General features: G+C 35.6%; 1 protein-coding gene across 1 annotated transcript in view; it reads left to right on the top strand.

Annotated features, from left to right (window-relative positions):
* Window positions 1-10,822, top strand: part of LOC107521057 — a 152,615-nt gene extending 141,793 nt beyond the window's left edge. Inside the window, exon 3 of the mRNA XM_016165443.2 lies at window positions 10,664-10,822. Within this exon, the coding sequence (XP_016020929.2) occupies window positions 10,664-10,822 (159 nt within the window). The remainder of the gene's footprint in view (window positions 1-10,663) is intronic.
* Window positions 10,823-13,775: the final 2,953 nt, after the last annotated feature.

Raw genomic sequence — 13,775 nt, 5'->3', positions numbered from 1 at the left:
TTTAAAGGCCTTATCTCCAAATACAGTCACATCCCGAGCTACTGGCATTAGAATGTCAACATATGAATTGGAGGGGGCAGGGCAAAAATTCAGACCATAACAGTAGTAAGTAAGAAAAATGAATTAATTAACTTCACTAGATGTGCTGTTCAGTACATAATAGAACAGGAGACTGTAGAACTACTCAGGAAAAGAGCGCCCATAGGAGTGACATAGAAGGCATTGATTTTATAGTTGATTGTACAGTCAATAAAGATTGATAAAAGTATTTTGAAAATCTTAAAAATTATTGATACATTTCCTTCCCTGGAATATTATAGCTTTTATTTTGTTATTTAATATATAAACCCATTCTGAAAGAGCAATAAAAATACCATGAGAACTGATGACCCATTTTTTATAAAATAAATTGTTTTATAGTATTTTCAAAAAACATCTTTTCTTGCTTATGGCTAATAATTTTAGTACTCTAATTATTGCTCTCATGTATCATGATTTTTTAAAGTTTAAAGTTATTAAAATTATGATGAAATGATTTTGCATTAGACTACTAGGAAAATGTAAGTGCTAAGTTCTATCTAAAGAGACATTTAAAAAGTATTGGCAGTGAAGTTCTGGGTTGTTGTCCATAGAGTAAATTTCATTTTCCCTTCTCTCTCCAAGAGAGTTAGCCTGTTCTCTTTATGTGTACCCCTTTCATTCTATGAGACATGTCTTCACAATCTTTGGCCATCTGTAGATTATATTTTCTTCTGAATGCTTTATATGACTATAAAATTCAAATATTATTTGAGTCCATTCAACAAACATTTAGTAAGCATCTGCAGTGTTCAAGAGAAGCAATGTGTTAGATTCTCTGTGGGATATAAAGATGAATTGAGCTTGTCCTAATGAACTGACAGTGTAATGGGGAAATGCGATGTGTCGAAATGACTAGAGTTCAAAATAGAATGAGAAAGGCATTAAGGAGAAGGCAAATATGAAAGTTCTGATGTGGGAGGGATTGCTTTTCACTGTGGCAATCGGAGAAAGCTTTCTAAAGCAAGTAGCACTTAAATCTCATGTGAAAAGACAGTTGGAGTTTCTGTAGGAAAATATGGCAAGTGGGGCATAGGGGTGGGGAGTGTTATTTAGACAGGCGTGTGAATACAAGTTTAGAAGCAGAAAGTTCAGAGATGATTTAAGAAATCCCAGTTGCTCTCCCTTTCGCAACAGCTGGAAAGATAGCCCAGCACAGACTGATGGGACCCAGTAGAGCCATGTTGAAAGGTTCTAAATGTCAAGTTACTAAGAAGTTACTGGAGAATCTTGCAGTCCAGTTGACCCAGCTGATAAACTCAACATCAAAATTCTTTACCAAGTGTGCTTAAATGGGGGAGCTAGCCTCATGGTTTCTTTTGACCCTATTGAGTGATACATGCAGTAGAGTGTAATAAGGTTGTGGCAATCATCATGTTTTCCCCATCGAATTATTGCATTTGCTTATTTTCTTTGCTCCTGTTTCTGGATACTATGTGAATATAACATGTCATTAGACTTTGAAAATTCCACTCAATATTTATTAAATGCCTGCAGTATACAAGACATGATGCTATGAGAAGTATAAAGAGGAATAAGACATGTCTATATCTATTAAGGACTTGATATTTTACCAGTCATCCCATTCTAACCCATGTTATTTCAGTTTCTGAGAGTGATAAATAAATTGCACTAGGAAGACAAGTTAATATAACAATTAAAAATATCAACTTAGATTCAGAAAGACCAGCATTTGAGGCCTAGGTATAGCACTTCCTGTGGACTTCGGCAAGTTACTTAAGTTACTGAGGCTCTCTAACCTTAGTTTCTTCATCGTAAAATAGAAGTAACTGCCTCATAGTATTGTTAAAAGTATTTAAAAAGGATGCAAGTTGAGCAGAGCACTTGGTATTAAGAAACACTGTCTTTATGATTTCTTTAAGAGTATTTCATTTCTCTAGTTTTCTTATTCCTGAGTAGAAAAATGAGGGCCACTGAAGCTGAATGATAGGGTATGTAGTATGTGGAGGTAATGTTTTCTGGTTATTTATAACAAACTAATCCCAAAATTAGCTGACTTAATACAATTTATTTTTATCTCTCATGGTTCTGTGGGTTGCCTTAACTCAAGTAGACAGTTCTTACTCAATCTTTCATGCAGTTTCAATCTAATGTGGCATAGGACAACAGTCCTCTGAACTGAAGAGTCTGCAGGAGCAAACATCCAGGATGGCTCGCACACACTGCAGGCAGTTGATGCTCCTGTCGTGTGGGAAATCAGTTGGGGCTGTAGATTGGAACACCTACAAATGCTCTTTCCGAGAGACTTGAGCTTCTCAAAACATAGTGATGGCCTCTGAAAGGAAGCATTCCCAGAGACTTGGCCAGAGCTGCAAGAACTCTTCACTTGAGTATCTAATCACCTTGTACTGCCCCCTCCCACTTTCCCTCCCTCCATCTGTCCGTGTGTCTCTCTCACGTGCGCTCTCTCTCTCTCTCTTCCTCACTCTCTTGCTCTCTCACTCTCATGTCATTCTCCAGGGCCTTTTGTTCCTAGGTAATCTTAGTTGTATGCATACCTACTATATTCCCTGGGAGAAGTTGCCGCAAGACCTACCCTGACTCAGAGAGGTGCGCAAATCGACTTTACTTTTTGACAGGATATAGAAGATGACATTTCACATGAACATGTGGATGAGGGATGCTGTTGGCACTTTGAGACCATCTTTGTAGAAGTACTGTAAAAATAGTTAAGGTGGACAGTAGTTGTCTTCATTTTTCTGATGAGAAAGTGAAAGATCAGGGATGTTAAAGAATTAGCCAAGATTACTTCATTAAATGGAAGAGCTTAACATTCAACTCTGGTCTTCTGAGTCCAAATTGGGTCTTCTGGGAAAAAGTACCTTCTGCTCATTATAAGCTCCTTCAGAGATGGGAAAGACCATCAAGGCTCAAAACAGTGATCTCCTTCCAGCTCCCTACATATCAAAATATCACCCTCACCTTCTCTATCCGTACCCTTGTCCATCTCCTCCTATAAGCCTCAGTTTCGTCATCTTTAAAATGAGATAATGGTACTTTCTCATAGAGTTGAAATGACAATTACATGAGTTTAATACATGTAAAGTGCTCAAAATGGTGACTAATATGTAATAAAAGTTCAGTTCTTTCTAGCTATTGTCATTATTGCCAGCATCTCTTTCTCCTCATTTTCAATTCTTCCTAAACTAACTCCATTCAACAGGAACAGTTTTACCAAGATTCCTTCCTAACTGCCCATACCAGGAGACTTTTCCATTACTTTTTTTTCCTCTAAATCCCTGATACATTCAAAATGTCCTACATCCTTGGCATTAGTGGGTTTCACTCTCCCGTGGCTGCTTCTGGCAGCCATGTGTAGTAGTAGTGCAGGTTGTAAGCTGCCCAAGGTCACACATCTAAGAGAAAGCAGGGCATGTCAAAAATATAGTCATGTCTATTATAACAATTTTCCAGCAGATGGCAGTAACACGTTCTGGTCTAAGAAAAACAGTATATGATGACAACTTTTTGACAAATAAAGTGTCCTGAAAAAGAGGCCATTTTTTCTAATTCACACAAAGACTCAATGTGGACTGAGAGCGGCCCTACTTCTGACTATTCTTCCTCTTCTACCTTCACTGGATAATCTTCCTTTGCCTGTCTCTTAAATGCCAGTGAGGTTCTTTCCTCAGCTTTCTGACTTACACTACGTACTCTTACTTAGGTAATTTAATAGACTCTTACTGCTGTAATTATCACCTTCTTGTTAATGAGTCCTAAATCGTTTACTCCAGCACAGATTTCTCTTTTGAGTTCCAAAATTCTAGCCACCTTCTGGATATTTTCATATATCACCACGGAAAACTTATGTTCAACATGTCAAAAACTTAATTTACTACCAGGTCCTCAAAAATGAAACCCAAACATCATTTTTTAAAGCTAAACTACTCTGTTGTTCTTTATCAATATTTTCATGAAAAAGTTTAGTTTAACTTTCATGTGTGAAATGTGTATTGGGAGAATCAAATGAATATATATTTGCGGGAATCCTCCTGTGGCTCCATCAAAAAAAAAGCATTGTCCCCAAACTGAGGCTGTGGCATATACTTGATCCCCCAGGATCCCTCCTACATCACATTGCACTGTGTGGTGGGTCTAGAAGGGAATCTAAAATTGGCCTTCACTTCTCTGAGGCACTGCTTGGTTTGGGGAAGAGATTCAGCCTGTTTTATCAATTTCACAGATCCATCTAAATTTGAATGTCTGTGAGTTATGCTAGACTTTATTCACTCCTCCAGTACTTTATTCTACAAAGTACTAAATGCCTAAATATGTTTTAATATACTCTACTCTCTCTATTTTTCTCTAGCCTTCCTATTATAGGCTTTCCTGTTTCTCAGTTGGAAATTTTAAAAAGTCCTTACTATACTTACTACATATGATGTTGCCATCTTATCCCACAATGATATATTTTTCATATAGCTAACAGATGTATCTATCTAAAGTACAAATCTAATATTTTCACCCCTATATAATTCACTTCCAAGGATTCCTGTTACCTACAGGATAAGTTAAACTACAGCCCAAGATTAGGCTGAGATACCTTCAGGATGCTTTCCCTGGCCACGCCTTCCAGGAATCCCCGCACTGTATGTCCAGGATGCCTACATTTTCTTATTATACACACTCCTTTTTGTGCCATAAGGTTCAGTCGATGTCTCTTTCTCTGCCACTAGATTATGAGCTTCTTGAGGGCCCAACTTGCACCTTAATCACCTTTATATTTACAGTACCTAGAACAGTTTTTGAGACATAGTAAGTTTTCAAAAGTGTTTTTGAAGGAATGAAAGATGAATGTCAAATGGAATGATTGAAGGAAGTTTATAAAGGCATTTGCACTGAGGTTGGTTTTAAGATAAGTGATACTTTTAATACATAGAAGGAAGAGGTAAAGCCTTCCTGGAAAGAGATTGGGACAACAGGATTATAAAACTCCAAAGGCATGAATAAACAAGAAAATGGTTCATTCGTAAATTATTCAAGCCATGTCTAGATTTTTCTTTTTTCCTCAACATAGCAAAATTCATTATGGAAAGGTTTCTTCTCTTATCTCTCATATTTTGGTAATTTTCCTTTCTTACTGGCCTTCTTTTTATGTTAGCATAAAATTTCCTGTGTTTGTCTATTTCAATATTTTTATTTCTCTAAAGACAAGAACCCACTGAGTTTGGGAATGTGCCTGAGCAAGCTCAGCATTTTAAATATAGACTAGACAACATTTTTATTTTATTAAGCTGCTCATCTTCTACTCCCTCCCACCTCATGACCTCATCACTCATGGATCCATACCGAGAGGAAAATATATAAAATAATAAGGCAAACCTCTTTCTTTTGAAATTCCTGGTAAGAGTTTCTAACCATTTTAGGTGATCCTGTAGCTTTATGGTTCCTTGTGAAGTAAATGCTAGATCGTGATTAAAGGTTGGCATTTTCCATTCTCATATTTACATATATATGTGTATATATATAATCTAAGATTATAATTATACATTATATTAAAGAAAGAAATGTATATAAATAAAAAAGAAAAGTCATCTCTTTTAAGTTTAATTTTTCCCTATTTTCCATTGTTATCCTGGTTTCAAGGTGAATTAAAGCTAGAAAAGATTGTAAACATTGAGAGATTTTACTTATTTAGATATTATTTAAGCCAGAGCTTCCATCAGTGCTTCTGGAACTATCTCTCCATTATGAGCAACTTCCTTTTTACCCTGAACCTCTTCTCCAAATGCTTCCTCTACCTTCTTGCCTAAACAGAGCACGACTCTCCCCTGAAAACCACCACACCTGAATCCTCCTCTTGTACTTTGAAGCCACTCCTCTCCCACTCTCTTGCTAAAAACTGCTCATTTCAGGCTCATGGCAGTCAGGTATACCACTCTTGTCCCCTTTTATCACTGTTATTTATTAAATTTCAATTAATTTTTTTTTGTTTACCTTTGTTGACACTTGACTTACAGTCTTTTGTAGCCTTCCAAGCTCTTCCATTATACTGATACATCATGAAAGCCTCTGAGCTCTTAGCTTTTCTCCTATATAGCAACTTTCTCCTCTACTTCACTTTCATTTCCATTTTCATGGTCACAACTTGATCTTAGTAATTGTAACTGTTCTACTTCCTAAATCACTAAAGCAAACATCTTGGTCAGCTTTCTGTCCAATTCTCTTTGCCAAGTATTCATAGTTATAAGGATTCTTTAAACTCACCAGGATTCCAGTCTTTTGATCCTCTATTTTCTAATCCTCCTTTCCTTTCCTTTCGTCTCTTTTAATCTATTTTACATTCTATGGTGTATCATTTTAATCATGCCCTTAGTTCTCTTGATGGTAACCTACATTTATTCTCCTGTACTTGTCCCCTCCCATGCTTTAGCCTACCCTGCAATTTGCATTTTATTTTGATTTTTTTCCTCACAAAACCTCTTCCTGGCTGAAGTCAGCTATCGACTTTCTCATTGCCTGAAGTAGAACCATGGAGAATTTTAAAAGTCATTCAACAGGGTCTATCAGTAGCCCTGTAAATTTAATATTACCAACCTCAAATGAGATCTCAATGCTGTATTAGCCATGGTCATCTCTGTCTGCTGATCTCACTTTCCCATTCCCAACGGCAATGAGATTAAACTTTCTTCATTCTCTTCAAATGCGCCTCCCACTTTCATCAGACCCCACATCCTAACGGACAAAAAAAAAAAAAAAATGATTCCAGACTGGAAAGTTTTTATCAAGCTACGAAGCATTCACATTATCTGTTTCTACATTGATTTTACCTTCCTTTCCCTCCATGACAACAGGAATGCTTTATGTTTTCCAATATTTGGGTTGTATTTCTATCTATGCTTTGGGTTCCATCTTCTTCCCCCTCTCAGGAATTTTACATCATTGCTTTTTCCTTCCCTCTTCTATACAGCCAACCTCTCTCACTAAATCCTTCCAAATGGCTTTTCAGCATATGCAGGTCTCTTCCTTTAAAACAAAACACATGTCTCTCAAATTACTGCTCTATTTCTCCTTCTAATGCTAAACTACTCAAGAATTTATCAGTACTTACTATATCCCAGTTAATTCTCTACCCATTTTAATCATCCTTCCCACCATTTTACTTCCACCAAAACAGTTTAGTGCACCAGTTTATATTCATGCTGCTAAACTCAAAGGATGTATTGAAATCCTTACTTAATTTATGCTCTCAGTACGATTTCCGTATTATTAAAGATAGTCTTCCCTTCTGATTTTCTTCCTTTTTCTTGTCTGCTTTTCTCCTCTGCCATAATGTTACATGTCAGCATTTTTCAAGACTTGGTTCTGGTCTTATTCCTCCTCACACGGGAAGCAAGTTGATGGACATTCATTGTTTCCATCACCAGTAAAGGCAGATGACTCACAAATTACTTGTTCAGATAGGACCTCTCCTCTACACTGCAGCACTACATGTCCAACTGCCTTGAGACATGCTGGCACCCATCATAATCTGTCTTCCAAACCAGACTCCTTCTGGTGCTCTGGCATTATTTAATGGTACCACAATCCGTTAGTTGTGTACACCAGAAAGAAAATGAAATTTCTCTCTCTTTCTCACAAACCTTAGATTCAGTCCAGTACCTAGTCCTGTCAGTTTTACATCCTAAATAGCTTTCAGTTTAGTTTACTTCTATTTTCATCACCACCCTTTGTCAAGGAGTGCTGCTAAACATCCTACAGTGCACAGAATAAGCCCCCCACAACAGAGAATTATCTGGTTCAAAATGTCGGTGGTGCTAAGGTCAAGAAAACCTACTTTAGAGGTAGACTGAGGTTTTCACACTGTAGACTGATTCTGTGATGTGTGCAAATGTACACACACACACACACACACACACACACACACAATTCTTCTGAAACTCCCTATTCAGCTAAGACTGGAATAGCTAATATCACCCTCCAAAGCCTTCGTGATCCAGCCTGTACTTACCTTTGCAGCTTATCCCTCACCATGTTCTCTCTCAGGCTCTCTACTCGAGCCACATTTCTATCGACTATGCTTCCTTCCAGCCCAAGACATTTGCACTTGTTGTTTTCTCCACCTGAAAGGTCTTCAATTTGTTAAGCCCCATTTTATCCTTCAACTGTCAGCTGAAGATCGTTTTCCCAGAGGAGCTTTGCATGACCTTCTTCATTAGATTAATTTCCCTATGTTAAATACTCAGATTATGTATCTCTTCTTCTAGATCTATATGTAGTTACCTATTTACATTGATTTATGTGCTTTATTACTCTTTGTTTCCCGCATTAGACTGGAAGGTACAAAAAATAAATATTTTGTTTTATTTTATTTCAAATAAAATTACACTACAAATGTTTGGTTATTGACTGTTAGATGTTTGGTGACTATACTTCTTCACATAATATGAGAAAACTGAGTCTCATACATGTCAAGTAACCTGAGCAAGGCCACACAGCTATAAAGTAGCAAAGGGAGGGCTTCACTTCAGATTTCTCAAGCGCTGCATTGTTTCTCTCTAAACTGGTGTTTTATGCATTTGTCTAAGCCTGTAGATTTTTTTACTCAAAGCAAATCTTTTGTAGATGCACAGTGTATAAAACTGATGAAAAGAGACTAAAGCAGATCACTGCTTTGATTACAGACAGCTCAATTCAACCTCATCTAAGTTCTTTTCATCTGTGTACTGGCCCCTCCTCACTTCTTGCCAGGAGGCTAGGGAACTTGCCTCGTGATGACTTGGGTCTGATGATTGAGGCTTGAAAACAGGTCTACATACTACATTCATGTGTGGACTGTCTGAGGGGTCCCTAACTGCCTCATTATATAATGCACTCTTGATATTTGTGAATTCGAACTTGAGACTGCCAATATCGTATAAGTTAATATCATCACTGGTTGAAATATTTGCTTAAGCAGTTTCACCCAATCAAATTTCCTTGCTTCTATATGAAAGAGAGAGATGATCCTCTCACATCATCAATCAAGTCCATGGACCATGCTCTGCATTCTGCCCTCCGTCAAAACAAATATTTTCTGAAGGGAACCACTATTTTTTAAGCATCTTCATTTTTTCTTTATTTATCTTATTTTATTTTTGCCAAAGCTAGGATTTGGAGTAAATTGCTGAAACAAAAACAGATAAACAGATTATATTCACTTCATAGCAGTCACTTTATATGACAGTGGGAAAGGATACCAGAAAGAACTGAGATGAGAGTGCTGTGCACTTCCAGCAGCTAAGGAGCTCATGCCCACATGCCATGGGATGTCTGACATCGTGGCTAACAACATAAAATGTCACTACTGTTTACAAACCTTTGGGTGTTTGATAATAGTAGGAAACACAAATGTTAACGGCAATGCAATGAAAAAAAAAGTAGAAACCTTTTCCTGTGTGTTTCTCCTATAAATGTTTTTAGTTCCAGTTATAGGTCACAATAATGAAGATAGTATGCATCATATATTTGGGAGGTATTTAAAGATGAGATGATTAGGCACATATGAATATTTTTAAATTATTTATATAATTATGTGTATGTAAATGGACATGAAAATTAGATAATATAAATATGCCTAGGGGTTATTTTTCCAACCATATTATAGATATGGAAAATGTACCTACTCTAAGAAACACTTTAGAAATTTTAGCTGTCTCTCAAATTTGACTTACACAAGTATATTTAAAATGTAACAAAACTGAAGGATAACATCACATCATTGTTTGAATGGCTGTCGTTTAGAAAACACAATCTCATATACAAAACTCCAAAACTTATGAGGAGCTATTGAAAATATTTCAACATATTACTTGAATTAAAAAATATATATATAAATTGTTTCTCAACCTATCTTGGCTTATTTACTTAATTTTTACAGGTTTTATTCAAAATAATCATATAGACTTGTTTTGTTTTTAGTTAGATTACATTACTCAATCTATAAAATGAGAAATATTACACTCCTTATATTTGAAATATCCTCTATACTTATTTTTATTTGAGAAACTTTATCTCTCCAATTTTGAATTAGTATCTCAAAGAAGTAATTTTACAATCTTCATGAGTTGCCAAAATGTACTTACTGTATGTTGGCTGAATGGTTTTGTAATTTGGGAGCTCTATAATTACTAAGATTATCATTATTAAGTGAGCATAACATTTAAAAAAAAACAATTTTTTTTCTGTCTTAAGTATATAATTTTGCTATATTGCTATTTTTTGAAATTCCTCATGAATATTTCTCAGCCCTCAGGAAGTTGCATGTATTAACATATTACATTTTATCGTGACCCTTATTTCTACTTTCTCCCTTTTACAAGAGAAAAAAAACACACACTTGAAAGAAAAGCTAATTCAGAAGTGGAACTAGTGGCAGAAAAGTAAACTAAGCTTCAGGTATGTGTTTGCAGTTCTTCACTAAGTTATCAAAATTTTCCCCAAAGCATATTGGGAAACATCACTCACAGAACTCCCCCCGCACCCCCGCCTCCACTCCCCACTGCTGCCTTCTAAACTCCCTGAAAACCACATCTGTTTCCCACTGATAGCTTTTAACACACATTCCTTTAATGTCTTCTAACAGGAAGTGGAAATAGAGAGAAGTTCGTGTTCACCAACATTTAAGAATCACTTTGGGACCCAGTCCAATGACTCCATAAAAGATTCAGACAAGAAAGGTGAGGAAATATCTTTTGACAAGATGTCACCTGAAAGTGGTCACAGCAACATCTTTGAAGGTTAGCCTAATATTTTGATATGATCTCTTGGTATCATACATTGTACAACATAAATGGTTAATAAATAAATAATATATAAGGGTTTAATTTAAAAATTAGTAAGAAAGAAGATGAGAGAATATAGCTCAAGAAACACAATTTAGGAAAACTAGAGGTATTTTTAAATATCCTTATCTCTATTATATTTGACTTAAAATTTTAAAACTCAGAAAGATATGTTTAATTGATTGTAAACCAATGCAATGAGCACTTTCAGTATTGGGTTTTTGGAACAATGCATTTGACCATCATCTTACATTTCTTTTTGTGAAAAGAAAGGGGACATATTTGTCTTCTTGTCTAAGGGGTAAAAAAATAGATAAAATATAAGTAACTGTCAGGCAAAAGGAAAATTAAAAATGCCTTCAGCATCTCTTTTTCAGACAATTAAACTAAATGTGCTTAATGAATTTGGAATAAAAAGTAACATGATAGTGTCAATTTAAGGGAAAACCTCATAAATTTGATTAAAATTTTACGTTGTTATTAAAAATTTTGTAGCTAATATGTTAGAAATTACACTATTAATATAATTTTTAACTATGACAAAAATGCAAAATATAAATATTTTTTTTCAAAATACAGATATTATTTATCATTTCTGATTAGTCAAATTCTGCATTTTTCCATTTTAGCCAGGTAATGCATAATCTAGAATTTGTGATGGTCATTAAAGATAATAATTAGTACAACTTTTATGACATCATTTTGTGTATATATAGTTATATATATTCAACTGTCAAATTGCCTGTCAACATGAGCAATGTGAAATAGACTCTGGAATATGACAGTTTGCAATTGGAGAAAGCAAATAATATACTCTGCCCTTAAAACTTTACTATTCAGTATCTTTTCTGAATCAGATTATGAGCATCTCCTGGATTCGTATTAGGAATGCAAAGCCTTGGGCCCCGCATCAACCCTATTGAATCAGAATCTGCATTTTAACAAGATCCTCAGATGTCTCAGGGGCACACTAAAGTGTGAGAAGCTATACAGTATTCTATGACATACAAACTGAACAACAGCATAATTTACGTATGATTTGGCCCATTCTGACTCCATTGGTTTAAGCATGTAATTTGGAGTGGGAGGTAGGTATGGGAAAAATAAAAAGGGGTTGCTTTGCTTATGATGAACTGGGCATGAATTTCTAACTGCATCTAAATTGGGATCTCTATCTTTCATTTTCAATTTATTTTCATATGCCCGATTGATATCCTAATATGATTAGTATCAGTCTTGAGGAATTTACTCCACATATTTCTGACCTGTGATTAAACTTTATGTGTACTTGGCTGAATGCAAAAGAATTAGATTAACAGAGGCCAAAAAGGAAGTTTTAGGGAATGATTTATGTTCTGATGATGCTGGCCAGTAGAGATTTTAGAGGGGAAGCAAATATGAGGTTGGCAAACTGATCAAAGTTACATGAAATGAGCAATTCCACTCATCTCACTTCACTTCTCTCCTGTGTTTTCTTTGGTTTCCATGTTAAGATTTCAAAAATCTCTTTATGTTACAAGCTAAGAAAAGGTGTTCTGGAAGGTAACCATTTTTTAGTATCAACATATGACTTAAATTTAAGAGTGACCTCAGATTTAAATGTCCAAGTATTTTGAAAATATCAAGAGTTAAACTTAAAATCACAGGATGGGAATATCACACTAAGGATAAACAGCAGTGTGAAAAATGACATAAATGGAACCATTTTAAAATAGAGCCAGAGCAGCCATTTCAGAGAGATGTCAACGCTTGTCTTGTTCCCCAAAACTCTGAAATGGACCAAAGCATAATTGTTTTACAAACAATTGTTTGTAAAGTCAGAAAGAAATGAGATATCCTGGTAGCAAGAACTGGTGATTATAGTCCTTCTATCTGAAGATAGAATCATTAATTAATCACGTATATATAAGAAGAGCTCACCCTGTCAGCACCAATAGTATTTTTTTCTTTTCTTTATGTAATTATTTCTTTCATTTTTTTCCTCATAAAAACCACTTGCTTTCACTTTGTGATCAGGACACTATTTGGGTTTCCGCCTGAATCTGTGCTTCCAGAATTGATAGCCTCACATACTACTAAAACGTTTGAAGTAGTCTCACGAGTTTCATAATTACTTGAGAGTAGTATGTATTTACTGCCCTTTCATAAACAGTAGAATTTTTAAAAATGGACTTACAATAGATCATTAAAATGTAGCTACATAATGTTCTGCATTTTTAGAATTTAGTAAAATCAATGTAAAAGGACAATTCCATCTGGGAATTTAGGACTAGTGCTGGTCGTAGGATTAGTTCCTGCCCTTTATCCTCAATTGCACATCCCTCGCGGGTAGCAGCACGGAAAGGCACTGGCATTCCTACAGGGCCCTTCCTGTGCCTGCTGAAACACTCCCAGGTTGTGTTTAATTGCTCTCACCTCCAACCCTGATTAGATTTGTTCCACTCTCCTCACCGATGTATTGGTGTCAGATAAATCATAGTGTTTCATGTGCATTCCTTTCACATTTTCTTTGGGATGTATTCTAATGCTTAGTTGTTCCAATGATTCCAGGAAGACTTGGCTCATTGAAAATTAAATATCAAACATGACACATCCACAATTTGACAAATTTGGGTGATGTAATAGATATAAGAGAAAAGATAAATGAATTCATTTAAATGGTTTTGACTAACCGTATTGTAGTTATATAAAAATCTGATCTGTGGAATTTCCTTTAGTTATTCAAAACCAGTAAGATGGAAAGTGAATACTGGGTGTCTTAGGTACTGATGAACATGGTTCGATCTACTTAGGTTTGCTCTACTTGTATGTAGAGTAAAAACCTATTTTTTTTTCTGCTGAAAAAATCTGGTCAAAGGATGTTTCAGATAGCTTCGGTGACTGAGTAATGTTCGTCAAGTTTAAATTACTTGG

The sequence above is a fragment of the Rousettus aegyptiacus genome, unplaced genomic scaffold, assembly GCF_014176215.1.
Source record: "Rousettus aegyptiacus isolate mRouAeg1 unplaced genomic scaffold, mRouAeg1.p scaffold_m13_p_2, whole genome shotgun sequence".
Taxonomy (NCBI): Eukaryota; Metazoa; Chordata; class Mammalia; order Chiroptera; family Pteropodidae; genus Rousettus; species Rousettus aegyptiacus.
The sequence above is the reverse complement of the archived record's forward strand: the minus strand, read 5'-3'. Positions and strand labels throughout refer to the sequence as shown.